General features: G+C 51.3%; 1 protein-coding gene across 1 annotated transcript in view; it reads right to left on the bottom strand.

Moving 5' to 3' along the window:
* LOC119974367 (integrin alpha-E-like) overlaps positions 1 to 26,922 on the bottom strand; it is a 406,093-nt gene that overhangs the window by 73,846 nt on the left and 305,325 nt on the right. The window contains 3 exon segments of the mRNA XM_038813139.1: positions 18,274 to 18,340; positions 19,722 to 19,802; positions 21,131 to 21,210. Coding sequence (XP_038669067.1) covers positions 18,274 to 18,340; positions 19,722 to 19,802; positions 21,131 to 21,210 — 228 coding nt within the window.

Genomic DNA, 26,922 nt, shown 5'->3' with positions numbered 1-26,922 from the left:
TGAGAGCGAGGGAGCGGCGGGGAGTCAGTGAGAGCGAGGAGAGCGGCGGGGACACAGTGAGAGCGAGGAGAGCGGCGGGGACACTGAGAGAGCGAGGAGTGCGGCGGGGACACAGTGAGAGCGAGGAGAGCGGCGGGGACACTGAGAGAGCGAGGAGTGCGGCGGGACACAGTGAGAGCGAGGAGAGCGGCGGGGACACAGTGAGAGCGAGGAGAGCGGCGGGGACACAGTGAGAGCGAGGAGTGCGGCGGGGACACAGTGAGAGCGAGGAGTGCGGCGGGGACACAGTGAAAGCGAGGAGAGCGGTGGGGACACTGAGAGAGCGAGGAGTGCGGCGGGGACACAGTGAGAGCGAGGAGAGCGGCGGGGACACTGAGAGAGCGAGGAGTGCGGCGGGGACACAGTGAGAGCGAGGAGAGCTGCGGGGACACAGTGAGAGCGAGGAGAGCGGCGGGGACACAGTGAGAGCGAGGGGAGAGCGGAGACACAGTGAGAGCGAGGGGAGAGCGGAGACACAGTGAGAGCGAGGGGAGAGCGGGGACACAGTGAGAGAGCGAGGAGTGCGGCGGGGACACAGTGAGAGCGAGGAGAGCGGCGGGGACACAGTGAGAGCGAGGAGTAGCGGCGGGGACACAGTGAGAGCGAGGAGTGCGGCGGGGACACAGTGAGAGCGAGGAGTGCGGCGGGGACACAGTGAGAGCGAGGAGTGCGGCGGGGACACAGTGAGAGCGAGGAGTGCGGCGGGGACACAGTGAGAGCGAGGAGTGCGGCGGGGACACAGTGAGAGCGAGGAGTGCGGAGGGGACACAGTGAGAGCGAGGAGTGCGGCGGGGACACAGTGAGAGCGAGGAGTGCGGCGGGGACACAGTGAGAGCGAGGAGAGCGGCGGGACACAGTGAGAGCGAGGAGTGCGGCGGGGACACAGTGAGAGCGAGGAGTGCGGCGGGGACACAGTGAGAGCGAGGAGTGCGGCGGGGACACAGTGAGAGGCGAGGAGTGCGGCGGGGACACAGTGAGAGCGAGGAGAGCGGCGGGGACACAGTGAGAGCGAGGAGTGCGGCGGGGACACAGTGAGAGCGAGGGAGAGCGGCGGGGACACAGTGAGAGCGAGGAGAGCGGCGGGGACACAGTGAGAGCGAGGAGAGCGGCGGGGACACAGTGAGAGCGAGGAGTGCGGCGGGGACACAGTGAGAGCGAGGAGAGCGGCGGTGACACAGTGAGAGCGAGGAGTGCGGCGGGGACACAGTGAGAGCGAGGAGTGCGGCGGGGACACAGTGAGAGCGAGGAGTGCGGCGGGGACACAGTGAGAGCGAGGGAGCGGCGGTGAGTACAGTGAGAGCGAGGAGTGCGGCGGGGACACAGTGAGAGCGAGGGAGAGCGGCGGGGACACAGTGAGAGCGAGGAGTGCGGCGGGGACACAGTGAGAGCGAGGAGTGCGGCGGGACACAGTGAGAGCGAGGAGAGCGGCGGGGACACAGTGAGAGCGAGGGAGAGCGGCGGGGACACAGTGAGAGCGAGGAGAGCGGCGGGGACACAGTGAGAGCGAGGAGAGCGGCGGGGACACAGTGAGAGCGAGGGAGAGCGGGGGGGACACAGTGAGAGCGAGGGAGAGCGGGAGGGACACAGTGAGAGCGAGGAGAGCGGCGGGGACACAGTGAGAGCGGGGAGATGCGGCGGGGACACAGTGAGAGCGAGGGGAGAGCGGGAGGGACACAGTGAGAGCGAGGAGAGCGGCGGGGACACAGTGAGAGCGGGGAGAGCGGCGGGGACACAGTGAGAGCGAGGAGAGCGGGAGGGGACACAGTGAGAGTGAGGGGAGAGCGGCGGGGACACAGTGAGAGCGAGGGAGAGCGGGGGGGGACACAGTGAGAGCGAGGAGAGCGGCGGGGACACAGTGAGAGCGAGGAGTGCGGCGGGGACACAGTGAGAGCGAGGGAGAGCGGGGGGGACACAGTGAGAGCGAGGAGAGCGGCGGGGACACAGTGAGAGCGAGGGGAGAGCGGCGGGGACACAGTGAGAGCGAGGAGAGCGGCGGGACACAGTGAGAGCGAGGAGAGCGGCGGGGACACAGTGAGAGCGAGGAGGCTGGCGGGACACAGTGAGAGCGAGGAGAGCGGCGGGGACACAGTGAGAGCGAGGAGAGCGGCGGGGACACAGTGAGAGCGAGGAGAGCGGCGGGGACACAGTGAGAGCGAGGAGTGCGGCGGGGACACAGTGAGAGCGAGGAGAGCGGCGGGGACACAGTGAGAGCGAGGAGTGCGGCGGGGACACAGTGAGAGCGAGGAGTGCGGCGGGACACAGTGAGAGCGAGGAGAGCGGCGGGGACACAGTGAGAGCGAGGAGTGCGGCGGGGACACAGTGAGAGTGAGGAGAGCGGCGGGGGACACAGTGAGAGCGAGGAGAGCGGCGGGGACACAGTGAGAGCGAGGAGAGCGGCGGGGACACAGTGAGAGCGAGGAGAGCGGCGGGGACACAGTGAGAGCGAGGAGAGCGGCGGGGACACAGTGAGAGCGAGGAGAGCGGCGGGGACACAGTGAGAGCGAGGAGTGCGGCGGGGACACAGTGAGAGCGAGGAGTGCGGCGGGGACACAGTGAGAGCGAGGAGTGCGGCGGGGACACAGTGAGAGCGAGGAGTGCGGCGGGGACACAGTGAGAGCGAGGAGTGCGGCGGGGACACAGTGAGAGCGAGGAGTGCGGCGGGGACACAGTGAGAGCGAGGAGTGCGGCGGGGACACAGTGAGAGCGAGGAGTGCGGCGGGGACACAGTGAGAGCGAGGAGAGCGGCGGGGACACAGTGAGAGCGAGGAGTGCGGCGGGGACACAGTAGAAGAGCGAGGAGAGCGGCGGGGACACAGTGAGAGCGAGGAGAGCGGCGGGGACACAGTGAGAGCGAGGAGAGCGGCGGGGACACAGTGAGAGCGAGGAGAGCGGCGGGGACACAGTGAGAGCGAGGAGTGCGGCGGGGACACAGTGAGAGCGAGGAGTGCGGCGGGGACACAGTGAGAGCGAGGGAGAGCGGGAGGGACACAGTGAGAGCGAGGGAGAGCGGCGGGGACACAGTGAGAGCGAGGAGAGCGGCGGGGACACAGTGAGAGCGAGGAGTGCGGCGGGACACAGTGAGAGCGAGGAGAGCGGCGGGGACACAGTGAGAGCGAGGAGAGCGGCGGGGACACAGTGAGAGCGAGGAGAGCGGCGGGGACACAGTGAGAGCGAGGAGAGCGGCGGGGACACAGTGAGAGCGAGGAGTGCGGCGGGGACACAGTGAGAGCGAGGAGAGCGGGGGGGACACAGTGAGAGCGAGGAGAGCGGCGGGGACACAGTGAGAGCGAGGAGAGCGGCGGGGACACAGTGAGAGCGAGGAGAGCGGGCGGGACACAGTGAGAGCGAGGAGAGCGGCGGGGACACAGTGAGAGCGAGGGAGAGCGGCGGGACACAGTGAGAGCGAGGAGAGCGGCGGGGACACAGTGAGAGCGAGGAGTGCGGCGGGGACACAGTGAGAGCGAGGAGTGCGGCGGGGACACAGTGAGAGCGAGGAGTGCGGCGGGACACAGTGAGAGCGAGGAGTGCGGCGGGGACACAGTGAGAGCGAGGAGAGCGGCGGGGACACAGTGAGAGCGGGGAGAGCGGCGGGGACACAGTGAGAGCGAGGGAGAGCGGCGGGGACACAGTGAGAGCGAGGAGTGCGGCGGGGACACAGTGAGAGCGAGGAGTGCGGCGGGACACAGTGAGAGCGAGGAGTGCGGCGGGGACACAGTGAGAGCGAGGAGAGCGGCGGGGACACAGTGAGAGCGAGGAGTGCGGCGGGGACACATGAGAGAGCGAGGAGTGCGGCGGGGACACAGTGAGAGCGAGGAGTGCGGCGGGACACAGTGAGAGCGAGGAGTGCGGCGGGGACACAGTGAGAGCGAGGAGTGCGGCGGGGGACACAGTGAGAGCGAGGAGTGCGGCGGGGACACAGTGAGAGCGAGGAGTGCGGCGGGGACACAGTGAGAGCGAGGAGTGCGGCGGGGACACAGGATAAAGAGCGCGAGGAGAGCGGCGGGACACAGTGAGAGCGAGGAGTGCGGCGGGGACACAGTGAGAGCGAGGAGTGCGGCGGGGACACAGTGAGAGCAAGGAGTGCGGCGGGGACACAGTGAGAGCGAGGAGAGCGGCGGGGACACAGTGAGAGCGAGGAGAGCGGCGGGGACACTGAGAGCGAGGAGTGCGGCGGGGACACTGAGAGAGCGAGGAGTGCGGCGGGGACACAGTGAGAGCAAGGAGAGCGGCGGGGACACAGTGAGAGCGAGGAGTGCGGCGGGGACACAGTGAGAGCAAGGAGTGCGGCGGGGACACAGTGAGAGCGAGGAGAGCGGCGGGGACACAGTGAGAGCGAGGAGTGCGGCGGGGACACAGTGAGAGCAAGGAGTGCGGCGGGGACACAGTGAGAGCGAGGGGAGCGGCGGTGACACAGTGAGAGCGAGGGGAGCGGCGGTGACACAGTGAGAGCGAGGAGTGCGGCGGGGACACAGTGAGAGCGAGGAGAGCGGCGGGGACACAGTGAGAGCGAGGAGTGCGGCGGGACACAGTGAGAGCGAGGAGTGTGGCGGGACACAGTGAGAGCGAGGAGTGCGGCGGGGACACAGTGAGAGCGAGGGGAGCGGCGGGGACACAGTGAGAGCGAGGAGTGCGGCGGGGACACAGTGAGAGCAAGGAGTGCGGCGGGGACACAGTGAGAGCGAGGAGAGCGGCGGGGACACAGTGAGAGCGAGGAGAGCGGCGGGGACACTGAGAGCGAGGAGTGCGGCGGGGACACAGTGAGAGCGAGGAGTGCGGCGGGGACACAGTGAGAGCAAGGAGAGCGGCGGGGACACAGTGAGAGCGAGGAGTGCGGCGGGGACACAGTGAGAGCAAGGAGTGCGGCGGGGACACAGTGAGAGCGAGGAGAGCGGCGGGGACACAGTGAGAGCGAGGAGTGCGGCGGGGACACAGTGAGAGCAGCGGGGACACAGTGAGAGCGAGGGGAGCGGCGGGTGACACAGTGAGAGCGAGGGGAGCGGCGGTGACACAGTGAGAGCGAGGAGTGCGGCGGGGACACAGTGAGAGCGAGGAGTGCGGCGGGACACAGTGAGAGCGAGGAGTGTGGCGGGACACAGTGAGAGCGAGGAGTGCGGCGGGGACACAGGATAAAAGAGCGCGAGGGGACACATTGAGAGCCGGAGAGCGGCGGGGTGCCAGTGGGAGCAAAGATAATATAAGGCGGGAACCGGAAGTACGACCCGCGGACTTCTGGGAAGGATTTTCCCCGAGCCAATAAATTCTGGTGGAGAGGAAACCCGAGACACTACACGTATAGTGTCTCCCACCCACCCTCCTCCTCTAACCTAATAATAAGACCCATTGGTGTGAGCAGGTAAGTGCTATATTATATTATTAATTTTTATTTATTTTATATTTGTTTATCAGAACTTGGTTGGAACTAAGAGGGATGGCAGGGAAGGCAGTGCCACGTTCCTCCTGCAGGATGTTTGAGGTGAGGGATGCCGTTAGTGTCCCTGCTGATTTTACCTGCAGGAAGTGCAGCCATCTCCAGCTCCTACAAGACCGAGTTATGGTACTGGAGCTGGAGTTGGATGAACTTCGGATCATTCGGGAGGCAGAGGGGGTCATAGATAGGAGCTTCAGGGAAGTAGTTACACCAAAGACTGGAGATAGATGGGTAACTGTAAGAGGGACTGGGAAGAAGCAGGCAGTGCAGGGACCCCCTGCGGTCGTTCCCCTGAGTAACAAGTATACCGTTTTGGATACTTGTGGGGGGGGGGGGGACTTACCAGGGGTAAGCCATGGGGTACGGGCCTCTGGCACGGAGTCTGTCCCTGTTGCTCAGAAGGGAAGGGGGGATAGGAGCAGAGCATTAGTAATTGGGGACTCAATAGTCAGGGGCACAGATAGGAGATTTTGTGGGAGCGAGAGAGACTCACGTTTGGTATGTTGCCTCCCAGGTGCAAGGGTACGTGATGTCTCGGATCGTGTTTTTCGGGTCCTTAAGGGGGAAGGGGAGCAGCCCCAAGTCGTAGTCCACATTGGCACTAACGACATAGGTAGGAAAGGGGACAAGGATGTCAGGCAGGCCTTTAGGGAGATGGGATGGAAGCTCAGAGTGAGAACAAACAGTTGTTATCTCTGGGTTGTTGCCCGTGCCACGTGATAGTGAGATGAGGAATAGGGAGAGAGAGCAATTAAACACGTGGCTACAGGGATGGTGCAGGCGGGAGGGATTCAGATTTCTGGATAACTGGGGCTCTTTCTGGGGAAGGTGGGACCACTATAGACAGGATGGTCTACATCTGAACCTGAGGGGCACCAATATCCTGGGGGGGAGATTTGTTAGTGCTCTTTGGGGGGGGGGGGTTTAAACTAATTCAGCAGGGGCGTGGGAACCTGGATTGTAGTTTTGGGGTACGGGAGATTGAGAGTAGAGAGGTCAGGAGCACAGATTTGACTTCGCAGGAGGGCGCCAGTGTTCAGGTCGGTGGTTTGAAGTGTATCTATTTCAATGCCAGGAGTATACAAAATAAGGTAGGGGAACTGGCAGCATGGGTTGGTACCTGGGACTTTGATGTTGTGGCCATTTCAGAGACATGGATAGAGCAGGGGCAGGAATGGTTGTTGCAGGTTCCGGGGTTTAGGCGTTTTAGTAAGGTCAGAGAAGGGGGCAAAAGAGGGGGAGGTGTGGCGCTGCTAGTCAAGGACAGTATTACGGTGGCAGAAAGCAGGGCCGGCCCAAGGTACCGGCAACTCGGGCAGTCGCCCGGGGCGCCATGTGCTAGGGGGCTCCAGAGACTCGGGTCCCGCGCATGCGCAGTTGGGCCGGTGCCAACCAGCGCATGCGCGGTGGCCACCCTCCCCCAGGGAGGCCCCCTCCGCCGCCCCCGCTCCCGCCCCCCGAGCTCCCGCCACCTCCACCCCCCCCGCTCCCGCCCCCTCCTTCCGCCCCCCCCCCCTCCGTCCGCCCCCCCATCTCCGTCCCCCCCTCCGTCCCCCCCCGTCCCCCCCCTCCGTCCGCCCCCCCCCGCCTCGGCCCCCCCCCCCACCTCGGCCCCCCCCCCTGCCTCGGCCCCGCCCCCCCCCCTCCCCCCCCGGAGGGCGCTGAAGTTCAGCTTGCCCGAGGCGCCAGCAACCCTAGGGCCGGCCCTGGCAGAAAGGATGCAAGATGGGGACTCTTCTTCCGAGGTAGTATGGGCTGAGGTTAGAAACAGGAAAGGAGAGGTCACACTGCTGGGAGTTTTCTATAGGCCACCTAATAGTTTTAGAGATGTAGAGGAAAGGATGGCGAAGATGATTCTGGAAAAGAGCGAAAGTAACAGGGTAGTTGTTATGGGAGACTTTAACTTTCCTAATATTGACTGGAAAAGATATAGTTCGAGTACATTGGATGGGTCGTTCTTTGTACAATGTGTACAGGAGGGTTTCCTGACACAATATGTTGACAGGCCAACAAGAGGTGAGGCCACATTGGATTTGGTTTTGGGTAATAAACCAGGCCAGGTGTTAGATCTGGAGGTAGGTGAACACTTTGGAGACAGTGACCACAATTCGGTGACCTTTACATTAGTGATGGAAAGGGATAAGTATACCCCGCAGGGCAAGAGTTATAGCTGGGGGAAGGGCAATTATGATGCCGTTAGACATGACTTAGGATGTGTAGGTTGGAGAAGTAGGCTGCAAGGGTTGGGCACACTGGATATGTGGAGCTTGTTCAAGGAACAGCTATTGCGTGTTCTTGATCAGTACGTACCAGTCAGGCAGGGAGGAAGGGGTCGAGCGAGGGAACCGTGGTTAACCAAAGAAGTGGAATCTCTTGTTAAGAGGAAAAAGGAGGCCTATGTGAAGATGAAGCGTGAAGTTTCAGTTGGGGCGCTTGATAGTTACAGGGAAGCGAGGAAGGATCTAAAGAGAGAGCTAAGGCGAGCAAGGAGGGGACATGAGAAGTCTTTGGCAGGTAGGATCAAGGAAAACCCAAAAGCTTTCTATAGATATGTCAGGAATAAAAGAATGACTAGGGTAAGAGTAGGGCCAGTCAAGGACAGTGGTGGGAAGTTGTGTGTGGAGGCTGAGGAGATAAGTGAGATACTAAATGAATACTTTTCGTCAGTATTCACTCAGGAAAAAGATAATATTGTGGAGGAGAATGCTGAGACCCAGGCTATTAGAATAGATGGCATTGAACATAAGAACATAAGAACATAAGAACTAGGAGCAGGAGTAGGCCATCTGGCCCCTCGAGCCTGCTCCGCCATTCAATTAGATCATGGCTGATCTTTTGTGGACTCAGCTCCACTTTCCGGCCCGAACACCATAACCCTTAATTCCTTTATTCTTCAAAAAACTATCTATCTTTACCTTAAAAACATGTAATGAAGGAGCCTCAACTGCTTCACTGGGCAAGGAATTCCATAGATTCACAACCCTTTGGGTGAAGAAGTTCCTCCTAAACTCAGTCCTAAATCCACTTCCCCTTATTTTGAGGCTATGCCCCCTAGTTCTGCTGTCATCCGCCAGTGGAAACAACCTGCCCGCATCTATCCTATCTATTCCCTTCATAATTTTAAATGTTTCTATAAGATCCCCCCTCATCCTTCTAAATTCAAATGAGTACAGTCCCAGTCTACTCAACCTCTCCTCATAATCCAACCCCTTCAGCTCTGGGATTAACCTAGTGAATCTCCTCTGCACACCCTCCAGCGCCAGTACGTCCTTTCTCAAATAAGGAGACCAAACCTGAACACAATACTCCAGGTGTGGCCGCACTAACACCTTATACAATTGCAACATAACCTCCCTAGTCTTAAACTCCATCCCTCTAGCAATGAAGGACAAAATTCCATTTGTCTTCTTAATCACCTGTTGCACTTGTAAACCAACCTTCTGTGACTCATGCACTAGCACACCCAAGTCTCTCTGAACAGCGGCATGCTTTAATATTTTATCGTTTAAATAATAATCCCGTTTGCTGTTATTCCTACCAAAATGGATAACCTCACATTTGTCAACATTGTATTCCATCTGCCAGACCCGAGCCCATTCACTTAACCTATCCAAATCCCTCTGCAGACTTCCAGTATCCTCTGCACTTTTCGCTTTACCACTCATCTTAGTGTCATCTGCAAACTTGGACACATTGCCCTTGGTCCCCAACTCCAAATCATCAATGTAAATTGTGAACAATTGTGGGCCCAACACGGATCCCTGAGGGACACCACTAGCTACTGATTCCCAACCAGAGAAACACCCATTTATCCCAACTCTTTGCTTTCTATTAATTAACCAATCCTCTATCCATGCTACTACTTTACCCTTAATGCCATGCATCTTTATCTTATGCAGCAACCTTTTGTGTGGCACCTTGTCAAAGGCTTTCTGGAAATCCAGATATACCACATCCATCGGCTCCCCGTTATCTACTGCACTGGTAATGTCCTCAAAAAATTCCACTAAATTGAGGTGCGTAGGGAAGAAGTGGTGGCAATTCTGGACAAGGTGAAAATAGATAAGTCCCCGGGGCCGGATGGGATTTATCCTAGGATTCTCTGGGAAGCCAGGGAAGAGATTGCTGAGCCTTTGGCTTTGATTTTTAGGTCATCATTGGCTACAGGAATAGTGCCAGAGGACTGGAGGATAGCAAATTTGGTGCCTTTGTTCAAGAAGGGGAGTAGAGATAACCCCGGTAACTATAGGCCGGTAAGCCTAACGTCTGTGGTGGGTAAAGTCTTGGAGAGGATTATAAAAGATACGGTTTATAATCATCTAGATAGGAATAATATGATTAGGGATAGTCAGCATGGTTTTGTGAAGGGTAGGTCATGCCTCACGAACCTTATCGAGTTCTTTGAGAAGGTGACTGAACAGGTGGACGAGGATAGAGCAGTTGATGTGGTGTATATGGATTTCAGTAAAGCGTTTGATAAGGTTCCCCACGGTCGGCTATTGCAGAAAATACGGAGGCTGGGGATTGAGGGTGATTTAGAGATGTGGATCAGAAATTGGCTAGTTGAAAGAAGACAGAGAGTGGTGGTTGATGGGAAATGTTCAGAATGGAGTTCAGTTACGAGTGGCGTACCACAAGGATCTGTTCTGGGGCCGTTGCTGTTTGTCATTTTTATAAATGACCTAGAGGAGGGCGCAGAAGGATGGGTGAGTAAATTTGCAGACGACACTAAAGTCGGTGGATTTGTAGACAGTGTGGAAGGATGTTGCAGGTTACAGAGGGACATAGATAAGCTGCAGAGCTGGGCTGAGAGGTGGCAAATGGAGTTTAATGTGGAGAAGTGTGAGGTGATTCACTTTGGAAAGAATAACAGGAATGCAGAATATTTGGCTAATGGTAAAATTCTTGGTAGTGTGGATGAGCAGAGGGATCTCGGTGTCCATGTACATAGATCCCTGAAAGTTGCCACCCAGGTTGACAGGGTTGTGAAGAAGGCCTCTGGTGTGTTGGCCTTTATTGGTAGAGGGATTGAGTTCCGGAGCCATGAGGTCATGTTGCAGTTGTACAAAACTCTAGTACGGCCGCATTTGGAGTATTGCGTACAGTTCTGGTCGCCTCATTATAGGAAGGACATGGAAGCTTTGGAGCGGGTGCAGAGGAGATTTACCAGGATGTTGCCTGGTATGGAGGGAATATCTTATGAGGAAAGGCTGATGGGCTTGAGGTTGTTTTCGTTAGAGAGAAGAAGGTTAAGCGGTGACTTAATAGAGGCATACAAAATGATCAGAGGGTTAGATAGGGTGGACAGTGAGAGCCTTCTCCCGCGGATGGAGGTGGCTAGCACGAGGGGGCATAGCCTTAAATTGAGGGGTAATAGATATAGGACAGAGGTCAGAGGTGGGTTTTTTACGCAAAGAGTGGTGAGGCCGTGGAATGCCCTACCTGCAACAGTAGTGAACTCGCCAACATTGTGGGCATTTAAAAGTTTATTGGGTAAGCATATGGATGATAATGGCATAGTGTAGGTTAGATGGCCTTTAGTTTTTGGACTTCCCATGTCGGTGCAACATCGAGGGCCGAAGGGCCTGTACTGCGCTGTATCGTTCTATGTTCTATATAGAGGATACCACATAGGGAGCAGCGAATGCAACAGACCAAATTGGAAGAGATGCAAGTGAAACGTTACTTAACCCGGAATGAGTGTTTTGGGCCTGGGATGTTAAGCATGGAAAAAGTAAAGGGGCAGGTGTTACACCTTCTGCGGTTGCATGGGAAGGTGCCATGGGTGATGGGAGAGGTACTGGGTATGGTGGAGGAGTAGACTGGATTATCTCGGAGGGAACGGTCTCTGCGGAATGCTGACAGAGGGAGTGAAGGGAAGATGCGTTTGGTGGTGGCACCACTCTGGAGTTGACAAAAATGCCAGAGGATTATGCTTTGCATACGGAGACTGGTGGGGTGAAATGTAAGAACAAGGAGGACTCTATCCTTGCTCTGGGAGGGGGCCAGGGTGGCGGCGCGGGAGATGGACCGCACATTGTTGATGGCCCTGTCAACAACTGCAGGTGGGAAATCAGGGTTGACAAAGAAATAATAACTGTATGTTATCCCAACACTAACATTACCGTAAAAAACCTAACACTAACTATTAGCATAATTAACGCAATAGTGAGGGAGGATATTAGCTCCGACAATGTGAAATCTGTATGGGTCGAGCTGAGAAACACCAAGGGCAAAAAACGTTAACAGAGGTTGTATATAGACCCCAAACTGCAGTGGTGATGTTGGGAGTGACACTAAACAGGAAATTAGAGATGTATGCGATAAACAAACATCTGTAATTATGTGTGATTTTAATCTGCATTTAGATTGGGCAAATCAAAGTAGTCACAATACTATAGAGGAGCAATTCCTGGAGTGTATACGGGATGTTTTTCTGGACCAATACGTTGAGTAATCAGCAAGAGAACAGGCCATCTTAGACTGGGTAGTGTGAAATGAGAATGGAACCATTGACAATCTAGTTGTGCAAAACCCCTTGGTGATGATCGCGATGGAGAGTGATGTAGTTGATTCTGAGACTAGGATCCTGAATCTTAATAAAGGACACTATGATGGTATGAGGCTCGAAGTGGCTATGATAGATTGGGGAATGTTACTTAAAGGGATGACATTGGGTAGGCAAAGGCAAACATTCAAGGAGCGCATGGGGGAACTGCAAAAACTGTTTATTCCTGTCTGGCGCAAAGGAAAATGGGAAAGGTGGTAAAATCATGGCTTACAAGGGAAATTAACGATAGTATTCAATCCAAAGAAGAAGCATACAAATTGGCCAAGAGAAACTACAGGTCTTAGGTTTGGGAGCAGTTTAGAATTCGGCAAAGGAGGACAAAAGGATTGATTAAGAAGAAGTATGACAGTAAGCTTGCAGGGAACATAACAACTGACTGTAAAATTTCTCTCGGTACGTGAAGAGAAAAAGATTGGTGAAGACAAATGTAGGCCCCGTACAATCAGAAACAGTGAAATTTACAATATGGGACAAAGAAATGGCTGAGCAACTAAATACATACTTTGGTTCCGTCTTCATAAATGGAACACAAATAAGACACCAGAAATGTTGGGGAATGCAGGGCTTCGTGAAAGAGAGAGGAACTGAAGGTGAGCAATATTAGCAGAGAAATGGGGCGGGATTCTCACAGCCCAGTGCCAGGCCAGAGAATCCCCACGACCGGCGCAAATCGGACCACGCCGCCCCGACGCCAGCACGCAATTCTCCGCTCACCATTGGCGCCGGCGCAGTTGGCACGGAGCCGGTCGGGGGCCGCTCTACGTGGCCGGCCCGCTGATTCCCGACCCGGGATGGGCTGAGCGGCCATCGTAAATATTCCGAGTCCCGCTGGTGTCGTCCACACCTGCTCTCAGCCGGCAGGAACACGGCATGGAAGGGTTGGGGGGCGTCGTGTGTGTGGGGAGGGGCGGTCTGACCACGGGGGGGGGGGGCCTCCAATGTGGCCTGGCCCACAATCGGGGCCCACAAATCGGTGGGCCGGCCTCCCTGGCTGGGGGCCTCCTTTCTTCCGTGCCAGCCCCTATAGTCCTGCGCCATATTGCGTCGGGGCCAACGTGTTGAAGGAAGCCACTGCGCATGCACACATTGGCGCCTGTGCCACTGCGCATGCGCGTATCCCGCAGCACCCAGTTCACACCAGGATCAGCAGATGGAGCAGCGTGAACCACTCCATTGCCGTGCTGGCCCCCTGTAGAGGCCAGAATTGCTGATCCTGAGGCCGTGTTGATGCCGTCGTTTCCGACAGCGTCAACACTTAGCCTCAGGATCACAGAATCCTGCCCAGGGTATTGGGGAAACTGATGGGATTGAAGGCTGTTAAATCCCCAGGGCCTGATAGTCTACATCCCAGAGTACTTAGTGGCTCTAGAAATAGTGGATGCATTGGGGGACATCTTCAAAGATTCTATAGACCCTACAGATTGGAGGAAAGCCAATGTAACCCAACTGTTTAAAAAGGGAGGTAGAGAGAAAACAGGGAATTATAGACCAGTAAGCCTGATGTTGGTAGTGGAGAAAATTCTAGAATCCATTGTCAAATATTTTATAGCAGAGCACTTATAAAATGAGGCAGGATCAGACAGAGTCAGCATGGATTTATGAAGGGGAACTTGTGCTTGACAAATCTACTGAAATTCTTCAAGGATGTAACTAGTAGAGTTAATGAGCGGGAACCAGTGGATGTGGTTTATTTGGACTTTCAGAAGCCTTTTGATAAAGTCCTGAATAAGAGATTAGTGTGTAAAATTAAAGCGCTTGGGATTAGGGGTAGTGTATTTAGATGGATAAAAAACTTGTTGGCAGACAGAAAACAAAGAATAGGAACTGACAGGTCTTTTTCCAAATAGCATAGAGACTAGTGGGGTACTACAGGGATCGGCGCTAGGACGCCAGCTATTCACAGTACCTCGTAATGATTTAGATGACGGAACAAATTTTCATATGTCCAGATGTGCAAATGACACAAAGTTGGGCGGTAGGGTGAGCTGTGAGGAGGATGCAGAGCATTTGAAATAAAATGGATGAATTAAGTGCGCAGATAGATGTAAAGGGTTGGGATAACAAAGACATGGCTCCAAAGTGACCAAGGATGGGATCTCAACATTGAGAGAAATTCAGTTTTTAGGAAGGACAGACAGAAAGGAAAAGGTGGCCGAGTTACATTGTTGATTAAGAAGATACTGATACAATACTGAGGAAAGATATTAGTACAGATGATGTGGAATCTTTCTGGGTCAAGGTAAGAACCATCAAGGGGAAGAAAGCATTCGTAGGGTTCGTATACAGACCACCAAACTGCAGTGGTAATGTTGGGAATAGCATTAGACAGGAAATCAGAGATGTGTGTGATAAAGGAACATCTGTGATTCTGGGTGACTTTAATCTGCATATAGATTGGATGACTCAAATTAGTCACAGTGCAACAGAGGAGGAATTACTGGAGTGTATACGGGATGTTTTTCTGGACCAATACGTTGAGTAATCAGCTAGAGAACAGGCCATCTTGGACTGGGTGTTGTGCAATGAGAAAGGATTAGTTGGCAATCTAGTTGTGAGTGAACCCTTGGGGATGAGCGACCATAATATTATAAAATTCTTTATCAAGGTGAATAGTGAGGTAGTTGATTCTGAGACCAGAGTCCAGAACCTCAATAAAGATAACTATGATGGTCTGAGGTATGAGCTGGCTATGACGGACTGGGAAACATTACTGAAAGGAAGGACAGTGGACACGCAATGGCAGCATTCAAGGAACAAATAGGTGAACTCCAAAAGTTGTTCATTCCTATTTGGCACAAGAATGGAAAGGGAACTATGGCCAAACCATGGCTTACAAGGGAAATTAGAGATAGCAATGGATTTGAAGAAGAGGCATGAAATTAGCATGAAAAAGCAATAGACCTGAGGATTGGGAACAGTTTAAAATTCAGCAAAAGCAGACCAAGGGATTGATTAATAAGGGAAAATACAATTTGAAAGTAAACAAGTGGGGAACATAAAAACTGATTGGAAAAGTTTCTATCGGTATGTAAAGAGAAAAAGATTGATTAAAACTAATGTAGGCCCCTTACAGTCAGAAACGGGGGGATTCATAACAGGGAACAAAGAAATGGCTGAGAAACTAAATTCATACTTTGCTTCTGTCTTCACAAAGAAAGACATGAATAATGTACTGAAAATTCTTAGAAACAGAGTTTTAGTGAGGAGCTGTAGGAAAATAGTATTAGTAAAGAAATGTGGCTGGATTCTCCGCCAGCAGGATGTTCCATTTCGCCGGCAGCCCGGGGGCTTCCCGAGGGCGTGAAGCTGCCCCACAATGGGAAACCCCACTGACCGGCTGGCTTAACAGAACATCCCACCTGCGGGGTGAAACAGAAATGTGGCACGGCAGGGCGGAGAATCCAGCCCATGGTTTTGGGAAAATTAATGGGATTGAAGGCAGACAAATCTCCAGGGCCTGATAATCTTCATCCCAGAGAATTTAAGGCAATGACCCTGGAAATAGTAGATCCATTGGTGGCCATTTTCCAAAATTCTTTGGACTCTGGAATGATTCCTGCAGATTGGAGGGTAGCGAATGTAACCCCGCTATTCAAAAAGGGAGGTCGGGAGAAAACAGGGAACTATAGACCAGTGAGCCTAAGGTTGGCAGTAGGGAAGTTACTGGAGTCCATTACGAAGGATTTCATATCACAGCATTTGGAAAGCAGTAGTATGATCAGACAAAGTCAGCATGGATTTAAGAAAGTGAAACCATGCTTGACAAATCGACTAGAATTCTTTCAAGATGTAACTAGTAGAGTTAAGATGGAATCCTGTTAGAATTTTGTAAGTTTCTATGAGATCCCCTCTCACTCTTCTAAACTCCAATGAATGTAATCCTAACCGATTTAATCTCTCCTCATAAAACAGTCTGGCCACCCCAGGAATCAGCCTGGTAAAACTTCACCGAACTCCCTCCATTGCAAGAATATCTGTCCTCAGGACAACATCTCTATTCCTGTACTCAAATCCTCTCACTATGAAGGCCAACATCCCATTTCCCTTCTTTACTGCCTGCTGTACCTGCGCGCTTACTTTCAGCGACTGATGCACTGGACTGATGGACTGTTTTATGAGGAGAGATTAAATTGGTTAGGATTATATTCATTGGAGTTTAGAAGAATGAGAGGGGATCTCATAGAAACTTACAAAATTCTAACAGGATTAGACAGGGTACATTCAGAAAGAATGTTCCTGATGGTGGGGGAGTCCAGAACTCGGGGTCATAGTTTGAGGATATGGGGTAAACCTTTTAGGGCTGAGGTGAGGAGAAATTTCTTCACCCAGAGAGCGGTGAATCTGTGGAATTCACTACCACAGAAAGTAGTTCTGGCCAAAACGTGTAATTTCAAGAAAGAAGTTGGCACAGTGGTTAGCACTGCTGCCTCACAGCTCCAAGGATCCGGGTTCAATTCCAGCCTCGGGTAACTGTCTGTGTGGGGTTTGCACTTTCTCCCCATGTCTGCATAGGTTTCCTGGATGCTCCGGTATCCTCCCACAGTCCAAAGATGTGCAGGTTAGGTGGTTTGGCCTTGCTAAATTGCCCCTTTGTGTCCAAAAGGTTAGGTAGGGTTACTGGGTTAGGGTAGAGGCATGGGCTTAAGTAGGGTGCTCTTTCTAAGGACTGGTGCAGATTTGATGGGTTGAATGGCCGTCTTCTGCACTATAGGTATTCTATGACTTCAGCTCTTATGACCAAAGGGATCAAGGGATATTGGAGGAAGGTGGAATCAGGGTATTGAATTTGATGATCAGCAGTGATCAGAATGAATGGGGAAGCAGGCTCGAAGGGCCAAATGGCCTCCTCCTGCTTCTATTTTGTATGTTTCTATCCTTCAGTGTGATTTGGACAAGTTGAGTGAGTGAGCAAATGTATGGCAGATACAGGGTCCGATTTAACTGGAAAAACAAAAATCTATGTTTGGTTTAGGGTGCATTTGTCCGGGTGTTTTTCAACACCTTAAGCACCGAGAAACAGCTCACTATTTAACAGCACTTTAAAGTTTATTTTTGTCCTGGGGGGGGTGGGTTTCTCTCTGCTCACCAGCAGGAAAGGCACCTTGTAGATCGGCCGCCATTCTGCCTGGCAGCCCCAATCTCTCCCCCCACCTATTTTGACCTCTTCCTCCCCCAACCTTGGGTAGCTACCCAGGAACACCCCCTCACCCTCCCCCCACCTGGTGAGGCCATCTGGGCCTGATCCCTGACAGTGCCACCCTGGCATCTGGGTACATTGGCACTGCCACCCTTTAAGTCAAGGAGGGGAAGAAAGGAATTCAAAAGTTACAAAAGAGAACACTGTGCTAGCTTACGAGCAACAGATCTCAGACTTTGTAGCACCCGAGAGATGGGGTAGGAATTGGTTCAACTGGTTGGCTGGTGGCCAATGAATTGGCCAAAAGGCTATATTTTGCCCGGTAACAGGTAGTGATTGGATCCTGCCTGAGCGTGATGAGACCTAAGGAAGCAGAGTTGTGACCTGGACTCACAGAGACAAGGACCTGCCCTCTCTCTCTAGTGTTTTCCCCAGAAAAGCTGCTGTATTTCAGTAACTGAAGAGACCTGATTGAATCTACAGTGAAAACTATGGCAGACTGGAAAGCTGAAATCTCGACCTGAAAGCCTGTTTGGAAGGACAGCATGCTAGAAACAACCAGGAAACAACTAGGAACAAACAATCTTTTTTCCTTTGACTTATTATTATTCATCCCTCTCCTGCCCTCTGTTTGTTTTATGTGTGCGTGGTGGGTGGGACACGTTTAAGTGGGGGGGGGGGGGGGGGGGGGGGGGGGGGGGGGTATTAGGAAGTAGATAAAAGTTAACCTGTTGTGTTTGCTGCATATTTTATTAGTTACTGTTATCATAAACATAATTGTGTTTAAATTTACAAACCTGATGACTACAATTATTGGGCAGCTAAGGGCTAAAGACTTTGGGTATTTTTCTAATAATTATTAGTTAATTCAATTGTATTGCAACTCCGGGTCAAGGGGGGTTGGAATTGACTGCGCCCTAGCCCAGGGTGTCATAACAACACTCGGAACTGTTTAACTTGACAATATCTGTTGAATGAATTTATTTGAGTTATCACTTTGAGGAAAATGGTTTACCTGTTTGGATGAACTTGAATTATTTTAACAAAGCTGTGATTGTGTCGGGACAATTAATCACAGGTAAACATAGCACACCATACCTGGAAATTAAACTTTACAGTCTCATCCACATCATCACTGCGAATGTCAACTTTAGTTATTTGATTTCTGTAATAAATTGAACATTTTGATTCATTAGGAATAATTCTAGCATTAATGTTCTTTACAGATAGCAGACTAACTCAACAGAAAAACACATAATGCTGATGTTCTTTGTTTGTTCCTCAAAGCTGAGAGTCACTGGGAAGGCCTAAATTTACTATCAATTCCTAAATTCCTTTGAGAAGTTAGCAGCGAACATAGGAACAGCAGCAGATCATTCAGCCCATTGAGCCTGCTCCGCCGTTTATAAAATCATGGCTGATCGGACTTTTACACATACTGGGCACGATTTAATGGAAATGAAACAGAATGCCATTTTGGGCACTGGTGTTTCCCTGCACATGCAGTGCTAGAATGGCCCTGCTATTAAACAGGACTCTGCTTCTTTTCCGGATCTCGGTGGGGAACGCTGCACAGAGACTGCACTCAGAATCATTTCCTGCACTAATGAGCTCAATTCACCAGTGCAGGAAGAGATGCTCCAAGCTCTGAACACCTCATCGTAGCTTCTGGGCACTCTCAGGCCTATTCCTGTTCATGTTCCCTCTCTGTGACCCAAACAAAGAACAAAGAAAATTACAGCACATGAACAGGCCCTTCGGCCCTCCAAGCCTGTCCAAGCCTGTACGTGCAGGGAGACACCAGTGCATGCCGACCTGCTGCCTGTCTAAACTAAAATCTTCTGCACTTCTGGGGTCCGTATCCCTCTATTCCCATCCTATTCATGTATTTGTCAAGATGCCCCTTAAATGTCACTATCGTCCCTGCTTCCACCACCTCCTCCAGCAGCGAGTTCCAGGCACCCACTACCCTCTGTGTAAAAAACTTGCCTCGTACATCTCCTCTAAACCTTGCCCCTCACACCTTAAACCTATGCCCCCTAGTAATTGACCCCTCTACCCTGGGGAAAAGCCTCTGACGATCCACTCTGTCTATGCCCCTCATAATTTTGTAGACTTCGATCAGGTTGCCCCTCAACCTCCATCATTCCAGTGAGAACAAACCGAGTTTATTCAACCTCTCCTCATTGCTAATGCCCTCCATACCAGGCAACATTCTTTTGGGACTCATCCCTGTCCTCTCTCACTTTGGGACCTCTCCCTGTCTGCTGCCTGGGATACCCACTAGCAATAGCGCTACATTTACTCAAGTTTGCACACCTTTTTTTCTCTGTCTTTATGCACAAGCATGTTGGGCCTATCCTGGACCTGAAGAACTTACACTGCAGAACTGCGCATGTGCAGCCTGCTCCCAATCTGTGCTGCAATGGCGGAAGTTCCCAACTTCCACTGTCAACTCTGGAGAAAATGTTATTTTCATAACAAAGGCCCAACAGTAACTTTGTAAAAGCAGTAAGCTCAAGGTTTATTCTTGAAATATCGCTTACTCAGCTTTCAGGAACACATTCAAGCCATGTCTCACAGGAATACTTTTGGTAGCATGAATAGCATCTCCAACTCCATTCTTACTGTGAAGGAAGAGAAGAAAATATATAAAGAGATATTGTCACAAAAAAGACTAATGGAAGTACAAAAACAAGTCCCAAATATACATCCGAGAATACTGAAGGAGACCAAAAAAGAGATCGTAGAGACACATGCAGGTTCTTGGAACAATTTTAGAAGTAATAATTGGACCGAAGTAATGGGGAATTGCAAATGATTTAACCCTGCTGAGGCAGAGAACAGATAACTCCTGGAATTGGCTATGGTTAAATTAGAGTTCACAAATGATTGAAACTTAGAAGGGTACAGGCTATTCAGCAATGGTCAGCAAAATCTATAAAGGGCAGCTTCATGACTAATTTTATTGACTTTTAAAATTTATTCTTTAATGGGTGCTGCTGGCAAGGACAGTATTTGTTGTCCAACCTTAACTGCCCCTTGAACTGAAAGGCTTGCTCAGTCATTTCAGACGGGAGTTAGTTTCAACCACATTGCCATGGGCCAGGAGTCACATGTAGACCAGACTGGGTGAGGACGACAGTCTCCTTTCCCTCAAGGAATTCATGAACCAGATGAGTTTTTATGTCAATTGATGATAGTTTCATATTTGAACACATGTTGTTGGAGCTTGGGCCTCGGGATTACTGATCCAATGATATTAACACAATGTCACCATCGATTGGAAAATAGTTGAGAAAATAAAAAGAATTAAATGGACATAGATTTACAAAAGACATTTATAAAAGATTTGTTATGTATTAAAGCAAGTGGAGAAGTATGGATAAGAAGCGGGGTGTCACGGTAGCACAGTGGTTAGCACTGTAGCTTCACAGCGCCAGGGTCCCTGGTTCGATTCCCGGCTTGGGTCACTGTCTGTGCAGAGTCTGCACATTCTCCCCGTGTCTACGTGGGTTTCCTCCGGGTGCTCTGGTTTCTTCCTCCAAGTCCCGAAAGACGTGCTGTTAGGTGAATTAGACATTCTGAATTCTCCCTCAGTGTACCCGAACAGGCGCCGGAATGTGGCGACTAGGGGATTTTCACAGTAACTTCATTGCAGTGTTAATGTAAGCCTACTTGTGACAATAAAGATTATTTATTATTATTAAGTAGAAAGAAATGAGTCAGGGTATGTGGATGTTTTGCAGATTGGCAGGATGTGCTTATAGCATTTTTCAGAGATCTACTTCTTTATTTACCATTCAGACAAATAATTTAATTTGGACATATGGATAGATTACATGAATTTTCAGATCATATGAAATTCGAGGCCAAGTCAAACTGAAGACAATATTAGAGATTAAATAGTATCAACATTCTATTAAAATATACAACTATTTGATTCACTACTTACTTGCTGACATTGATGCTGACAATTGCAAATTCCTCCTTAAATGAGGCCATCCCAAGATCCCAAGAAATAGAAAATGCGGCCTGTCATTACAATTGATTATCAAGGTAAGAAAAAAGTTATAATAAACTGAGCAAAGGTAACAGATTAGAAACACTGTTCAACGTTAAGTGCTATTAAATTAGTCTTAAACACAAAATGTTATTGGCCGACAACATCTAGGCAATGCTCATAAAGCACCAGAGACTGTAACAGAAGATGACTGGGTAGCAGTGGAGACTAATTAAACAGGAAGATAAGATGCAGCATCAGAGAGAAACAACAGTGTGTGTAGTCGGTTCTAAAAGTTGAGATCTGTTAAAATGCAGTCACTCAAATATTTATTCTTCTTTCAATTGTCTCCCTGCTCACACAGTATCTCCAGACACATGAGCATATTAATTTACCATTTTCTGTATCAGGTAGTTACATTCCTGACAGGAAAAATGTTGATCTGATCCTGTCTTCACCTCCACTACGCTGACTGTTCTCCCTAACTCATAACTCATGCCCCCCACAGCCTTGATTTAAGGAGTCTCCATGCAGAGGCACCTCCTTGACCCAGGGGAAGGTTCTAGGAAGCACACCAACCTCACCTCTCCGGCCTGGGAGGTTGCTGCCCAGATGGTCAGCACAGTTGGCAACCGCACCGGAAGAACTATGCAGTCCAGGAAGAGGATGAATGATGATCTCATTGTGATCATGGGGAAACCCACTCCATTGAATATTGCGGGGAGCCACCTGACTGCTCCTGGTATCTGAATCTCATCTTAAAAAGTCCTATGGTTTTCTCCAAGAGGGAGAGTGTGGAGCTGTGAGCAGCTTTGTAGCCTCCTCAGCACGTATCTGAGGGTGACCCACTAGATTCATCAGCCACTGTTTAAATGGGTAGCCCTCATCCCCAGCAACCAGCCCTACAGACAGCCTAGATCTAGTTGTTTTTGTGGTGGACATTTCCACCCTTCTCGCAGCGCCCCCCCCCCCCCTCCCAAGCCCATCACCTGTGAGGTGCCCGTGCCCCATATGGATGGGCTATACAGCTGGTTTGTGATGCAGAACAAGGCCAGCAGCGTGGGTTCAATTCTCGTACCAGCTGAGAATTCCGAATTCTCCCTCTGTGTACCCGAACAGGCGCCGGATCGTGGCGACTAGGGGATTATCACACTAACTTCATTGCAGTGTTAATGTAAGCCTACTGTGACAATAAATATTATTTATTTTGTTTATTTTTTGCTCACCCCATCTCGAGTCTACATCCCCTTGAACCCCTCGTTTGTGAGCGATTCATGGAACTTTGTCGGTGTCCAGGTTGCCAGCCCTTTGTCTTCCCTCTGCCTTTCATTGTTCTTCATCCTCATCCTTTACGAGCCATTGTGCCCCTCGCCCTATCCCTTCCAAACTTGGACATCCCTCATTTCACATTGCCCCCTTTGTCTTTGTTGTACCCCCCATCTTAGACACCACCCCTGGTCAAATTCCATTAGAGTGGACAGTCCATGAGTCCCACGGCACAACACTGTCTATAAAGACCCGCATAGCATGGAACTGGAGGGCATGATCTGGTCTATCCCAGAAGAGTGGCATTCAGTGCAACAGGAGCAGCACAGCGCTATGGCAGGTAGGCTATGTAAACTGCATTTACCTCAATCTCTCAAGTGAACTGAGGTCTGCCTTGTGCATCTCACTCTTTTTCAAACGCGTCTCAGGCCGACTTGATTTCCCCATGACATGATGTAAGGTTGGAGGGTCAATGAGATCTCAGCAAGCAGCTGTTTAAATGAGCATTCATGAGTTACAAATGATTGCAAATAGCAATCACGCCACCAAGAAGCGGGAAAACCAACTTGCCATTAGCCCGCCACTGAGAGAATTTCAAAGTGTTTTTACACCAGTGGGTTTCTGGCGATGTGGCTCCTGCTAGATTCTCCACTCTCGCCAAACCGGGCAGGATTGGAGCATTTTGGGACAGACATAGGGCTACTGGGCTGTCTACAGTACAGGGTGCCACTGGCCAATTCCTAAAGCTATCAGACAGCTTCCAATCTGAGTTCTGATAGTTGTTGAAACACTTCTTTGCAAATAGATGATTCAGTGTCCATCTTGCACAAGGGTGAAGTGCAAAGAGAAACAGGCCAATGAACTACCACAGGGCTCAGTTAATCTCTACTGATGATTTGGTGGCACGGTAGCACGATGGTTAGCACTGTTGCTTCACAGCTCCGGGGTCCCAGGTTTGATTCCCAGCTTGGGTCACTGTCTATGCGGAGTTTGCACATTCTCTCCGTGTCTGCGTGGGTTTCCTCCCACAAATCCCGAAAGACGTGCAGGTTAGGTGGATTGGCCATGTTAAATTGCCCTTTGTGTCCAAAAAGTGGGGTTACTGGGTTATGGGGATCGGGTGAAGATGTGGGCTGAAGTAGGGTGCCCTTTCCAAGGGCCGGTGCAGACTCAATTGGCCGAATGGCCTCCTTCTGCACTGTAAATTCTATGCTTCTATGATATCTATTTTGCCACCAAGCTTCATCCTTCTGAACTCTGGACCAGACCCTTAACAAAGATGTTACAAAGTTGACAGTCTACTGCAGCACACTGGATCCCTCCAGTGTATTCCACCACCACAATTCCTGTGTCAAAGAAGAACTGTGGGCTGGATTCTCCAATTTTGAAGTAATTTTCTGACACCGGCATGGGAACGGTGGTGTTTTACGACCCAAAGTTCGGCGCAAAACGGCCACCGATCCTCTGTTTGGTTGGGTGCTAGCAGTGTAGAGCACCCGGCTCTGGCTGCTGATACGGCTCGGAGAATTGCCGAGTCTGTGGCCGCGCATGTGCACGGCAGCGGCCTGCAACGGCCGGCGCCATGTTGCATGGCGCCGGCCGTGTGCGGACCCGGCGTGCAAAATAGTGCCCCCCCCCCTTTGGCCGGCTCGTGAGCCCCTGACCGCCCCCCCAACAGTGCCCCCAGCCACTGATAAAGTCTCCCCTGCCAGCGGATTCCCTTTCCCCTGACTGTGGCGCCACTGGATTGAGTCCGCAGCCGCCACGCCGAGTTCCCGACAGGGGAGATTACAGGTCCAACATGTTCCCTATAGGGGGAAAGCAGGAGCAATATGTTCAGGGAATCCAGGATGTCCAGGACAATGCAGGACTGGATAAGGAGTAAGAGAAATACTTTTAGGAAGTCCAAAGGGAGAAATACAACTGCAGCGCGATAGGAATATCGGAAGTGCAAGAGGGAACTGAAGAAAGCAATTAGAAGAGCAAAAAAGGGGCATGAAAAAAGGCTTGAGAATAAGATTAGGGAGCTCCTTGAGATATTCTCCAAATAGATTAAGAGGAAGAGGTTAACCAGAGAAAGAGTAGGGTCCATTAGAGACCAAGGGGGCAATCTGTGTGTGAAGCTGCAGGACGTTACTGAGTTGTTATAGGAATACTTCTCACCGGTCTTCACTTAGGAGAAGGACGACCATCCTTCCTGTACACATAGGTACAGAATTCAGGAAATGGGGCTGTGGAAACTTTCAGCAGTTTGTCATGGGAAGTGAGGAGGTGTTGGAGACTTTGACAGACTTAAAAATAGACAAATAGCCAGGCCGGGATGAATTTTATCCCAGGCTGCTGTGAGGTGAGGCAGGAGGTTGCAGGGGCTCTGATGCAGGTTTTTAATTCCTCTCTGGCTTTGGGGGGGGGGAGTGCAAGAGGACTGGAGAACAGTTAATGTTGTTCCACTTTTCAAGAAGGGTGGTAGGCATAAATAGGGAATTACAGTCTGGTGAGTCTCACATCAGTGGTCGGGAAGCTATTGGAGGAAATTCTGAAGATGAGAATTAATTTCCATTCAGAAAGGGATGGATTGACCATGCCTAACAAATTTGGTAGAACCTTTTGATAAAGTGACCGAGTGTGTGGATGAAGAAAGTGTAGTTGATGTAGTTTATGTGGATTTTTTTCGAAGGCATTTACAGGTCTCACATGGGAGACTGACTCAGAAGGTTGAAGCACATGGAAACTTGTTGAGATGGATCTGAAACTAGCTTAGTAATAGGACACAAAGGGTGGTGGTAAAAGGCCTTTCGTGTAACTGGAGGCCAGTATCCAGCAGCGCACAAGGATCAGTGCTGTGTCCCGTATTGTTTGTTTTATATATATATGATGTCGACGAAAACGTGGTTGGAGGGCAGGGGGACAATAAGTAAGTTTGCAGTTGAAACACCCATCACATTCAAAGATATGGGACAAATGGTGGGAAGTGAGATCAGGGGTAGCTATTGTCAGTGCAGGCTCGATGGGCCAAAGGGCCTTTTCTGCACTGTACAACTCTATAGTAACCCTGATAATACACAATGTCATAAATACATTAGTGAGAAAGGGTCTTGGATCAGAAAATCAAAAAATAGAATCAGTATGGGTAGAGATCAAAAATACCAATGGTCAGGAAACACTGATGTGAGTATTTTAGAGGCCCCTTAACAGTAGTTACATCAGAGAACAGAGTTTGAATAAATTATCGGAGCTTGTAATATAGGACGCTGGTAGGGTCCAAACTCCCCACATGTGACTGGCTACACATTCCACTCGGCTGTCCTCATCTGTCATGTCTTAAAAGTAAAAATTTACACCTTAGACCAGAACAAATCTCGAAGTAATAACTTTCCCAACAAATGACTTTTGGTAGCGGCCATGTCCAGCAAGGTCACACACACGGCAGCTCCCGCCGGGACCGGGATTTTGGGCCGTTTAACGGAGCGGCGGCGGCACTTGTAGGGAGGGTGCCAGCGTGGGAACGGACGCTGGAAAAGTTCCCCCTGGTGCTGTATGGAGGGAACCAGGAGCGGGGCCGTAAAACGTGCGATTACGGGGAGGAAGACAGAGCGGGTCCGGGAGAACAAAATGGCGGTCGGCGCAGATCGGGAAGCATGGGCCCAGCGGGCCAGATAGCAGCAGGACTTCTTGAGGAGCTGTTTTGCGGAGCTAAAACCGGAGATACTGGCCCCTATGAAGGCCTCCATGGAAAAGATGGTGGAGGTCCAGAAGGCACAGGAGAAGGCGATCAAGCAGGTGGAGAGGAAGGTGTCTGAGAACAAGGACGAGATCCTGGGCCTGGCGGTCAGGGTGGAGGCACACGAGGCCTTACACAAGAGATGGCAGGAGAGGCTGGATGACCTAGACAGGTCTTGGAGTCACAATCTGCGGATCCTGGGCCTCCCTGAAGGTGTGGAGGGGGTGGACACGAGCACGTATGTGACCACAATGCAGGGGACGCTGATGGGCGCGGGTACCTTCCCGTGGCCCTTAGAGCTGGATGGGGTGCATAGGGTCCTCACCAGGATGCCGAGGGCAAACGAGCCACCGAGGGCGATGGTGATAAGGTTCCACCGCTTTACAGACAGGGAACGGGTCCTGCGGTGGGCAAAGAAGGAGCAGAGCAGCAAGTTGGAGAACGGCGAGATTCGCATTTACCAGGACTTGAGAGCTGAGCTGGTGAGGAGGCGTGCGGGTTTCAACCGGGCCAAGGCGGTCCTCCACAGCAAAGGGGTGAAGTTTGGGCTCCTGCACCTGGCGAGACTTTGGGTAACGTACGAGGACAGGCACAATTATTTTGATAGGCCGGATGAGGCATGGACATTCATTGGACATGAAAAGCTGGACTTGAACTAAGGGGCAACTGCATGTGGGTGAAACGCATTAGCGGGGATGTGTAATCGGGGGCTGGCCTGGTGTAAGACTATTTGTAGAATTTAAGTTTGTTTGCCCCC

The sequence above is a fragment of the Scyliorhinus canicula genome, chromosome 12 (assembly GCF_902713615.1).
Source record: "Scyliorhinus canicula chromosome 12, sScyCan1.1, whole genome shotgun sequence".
Lineage (NCBI taxonomy): Eukaryota > Metazoa > Chordata > Chondrichthyes > Carcharhiniformes > Scyliorhinidae > Scyliorhinus > Scyliorhinus canicula.
Note: the sequence above shows the minus strand (reverse complement) of the source record. Positions and strands in the feature narration are given on the sequence as shown.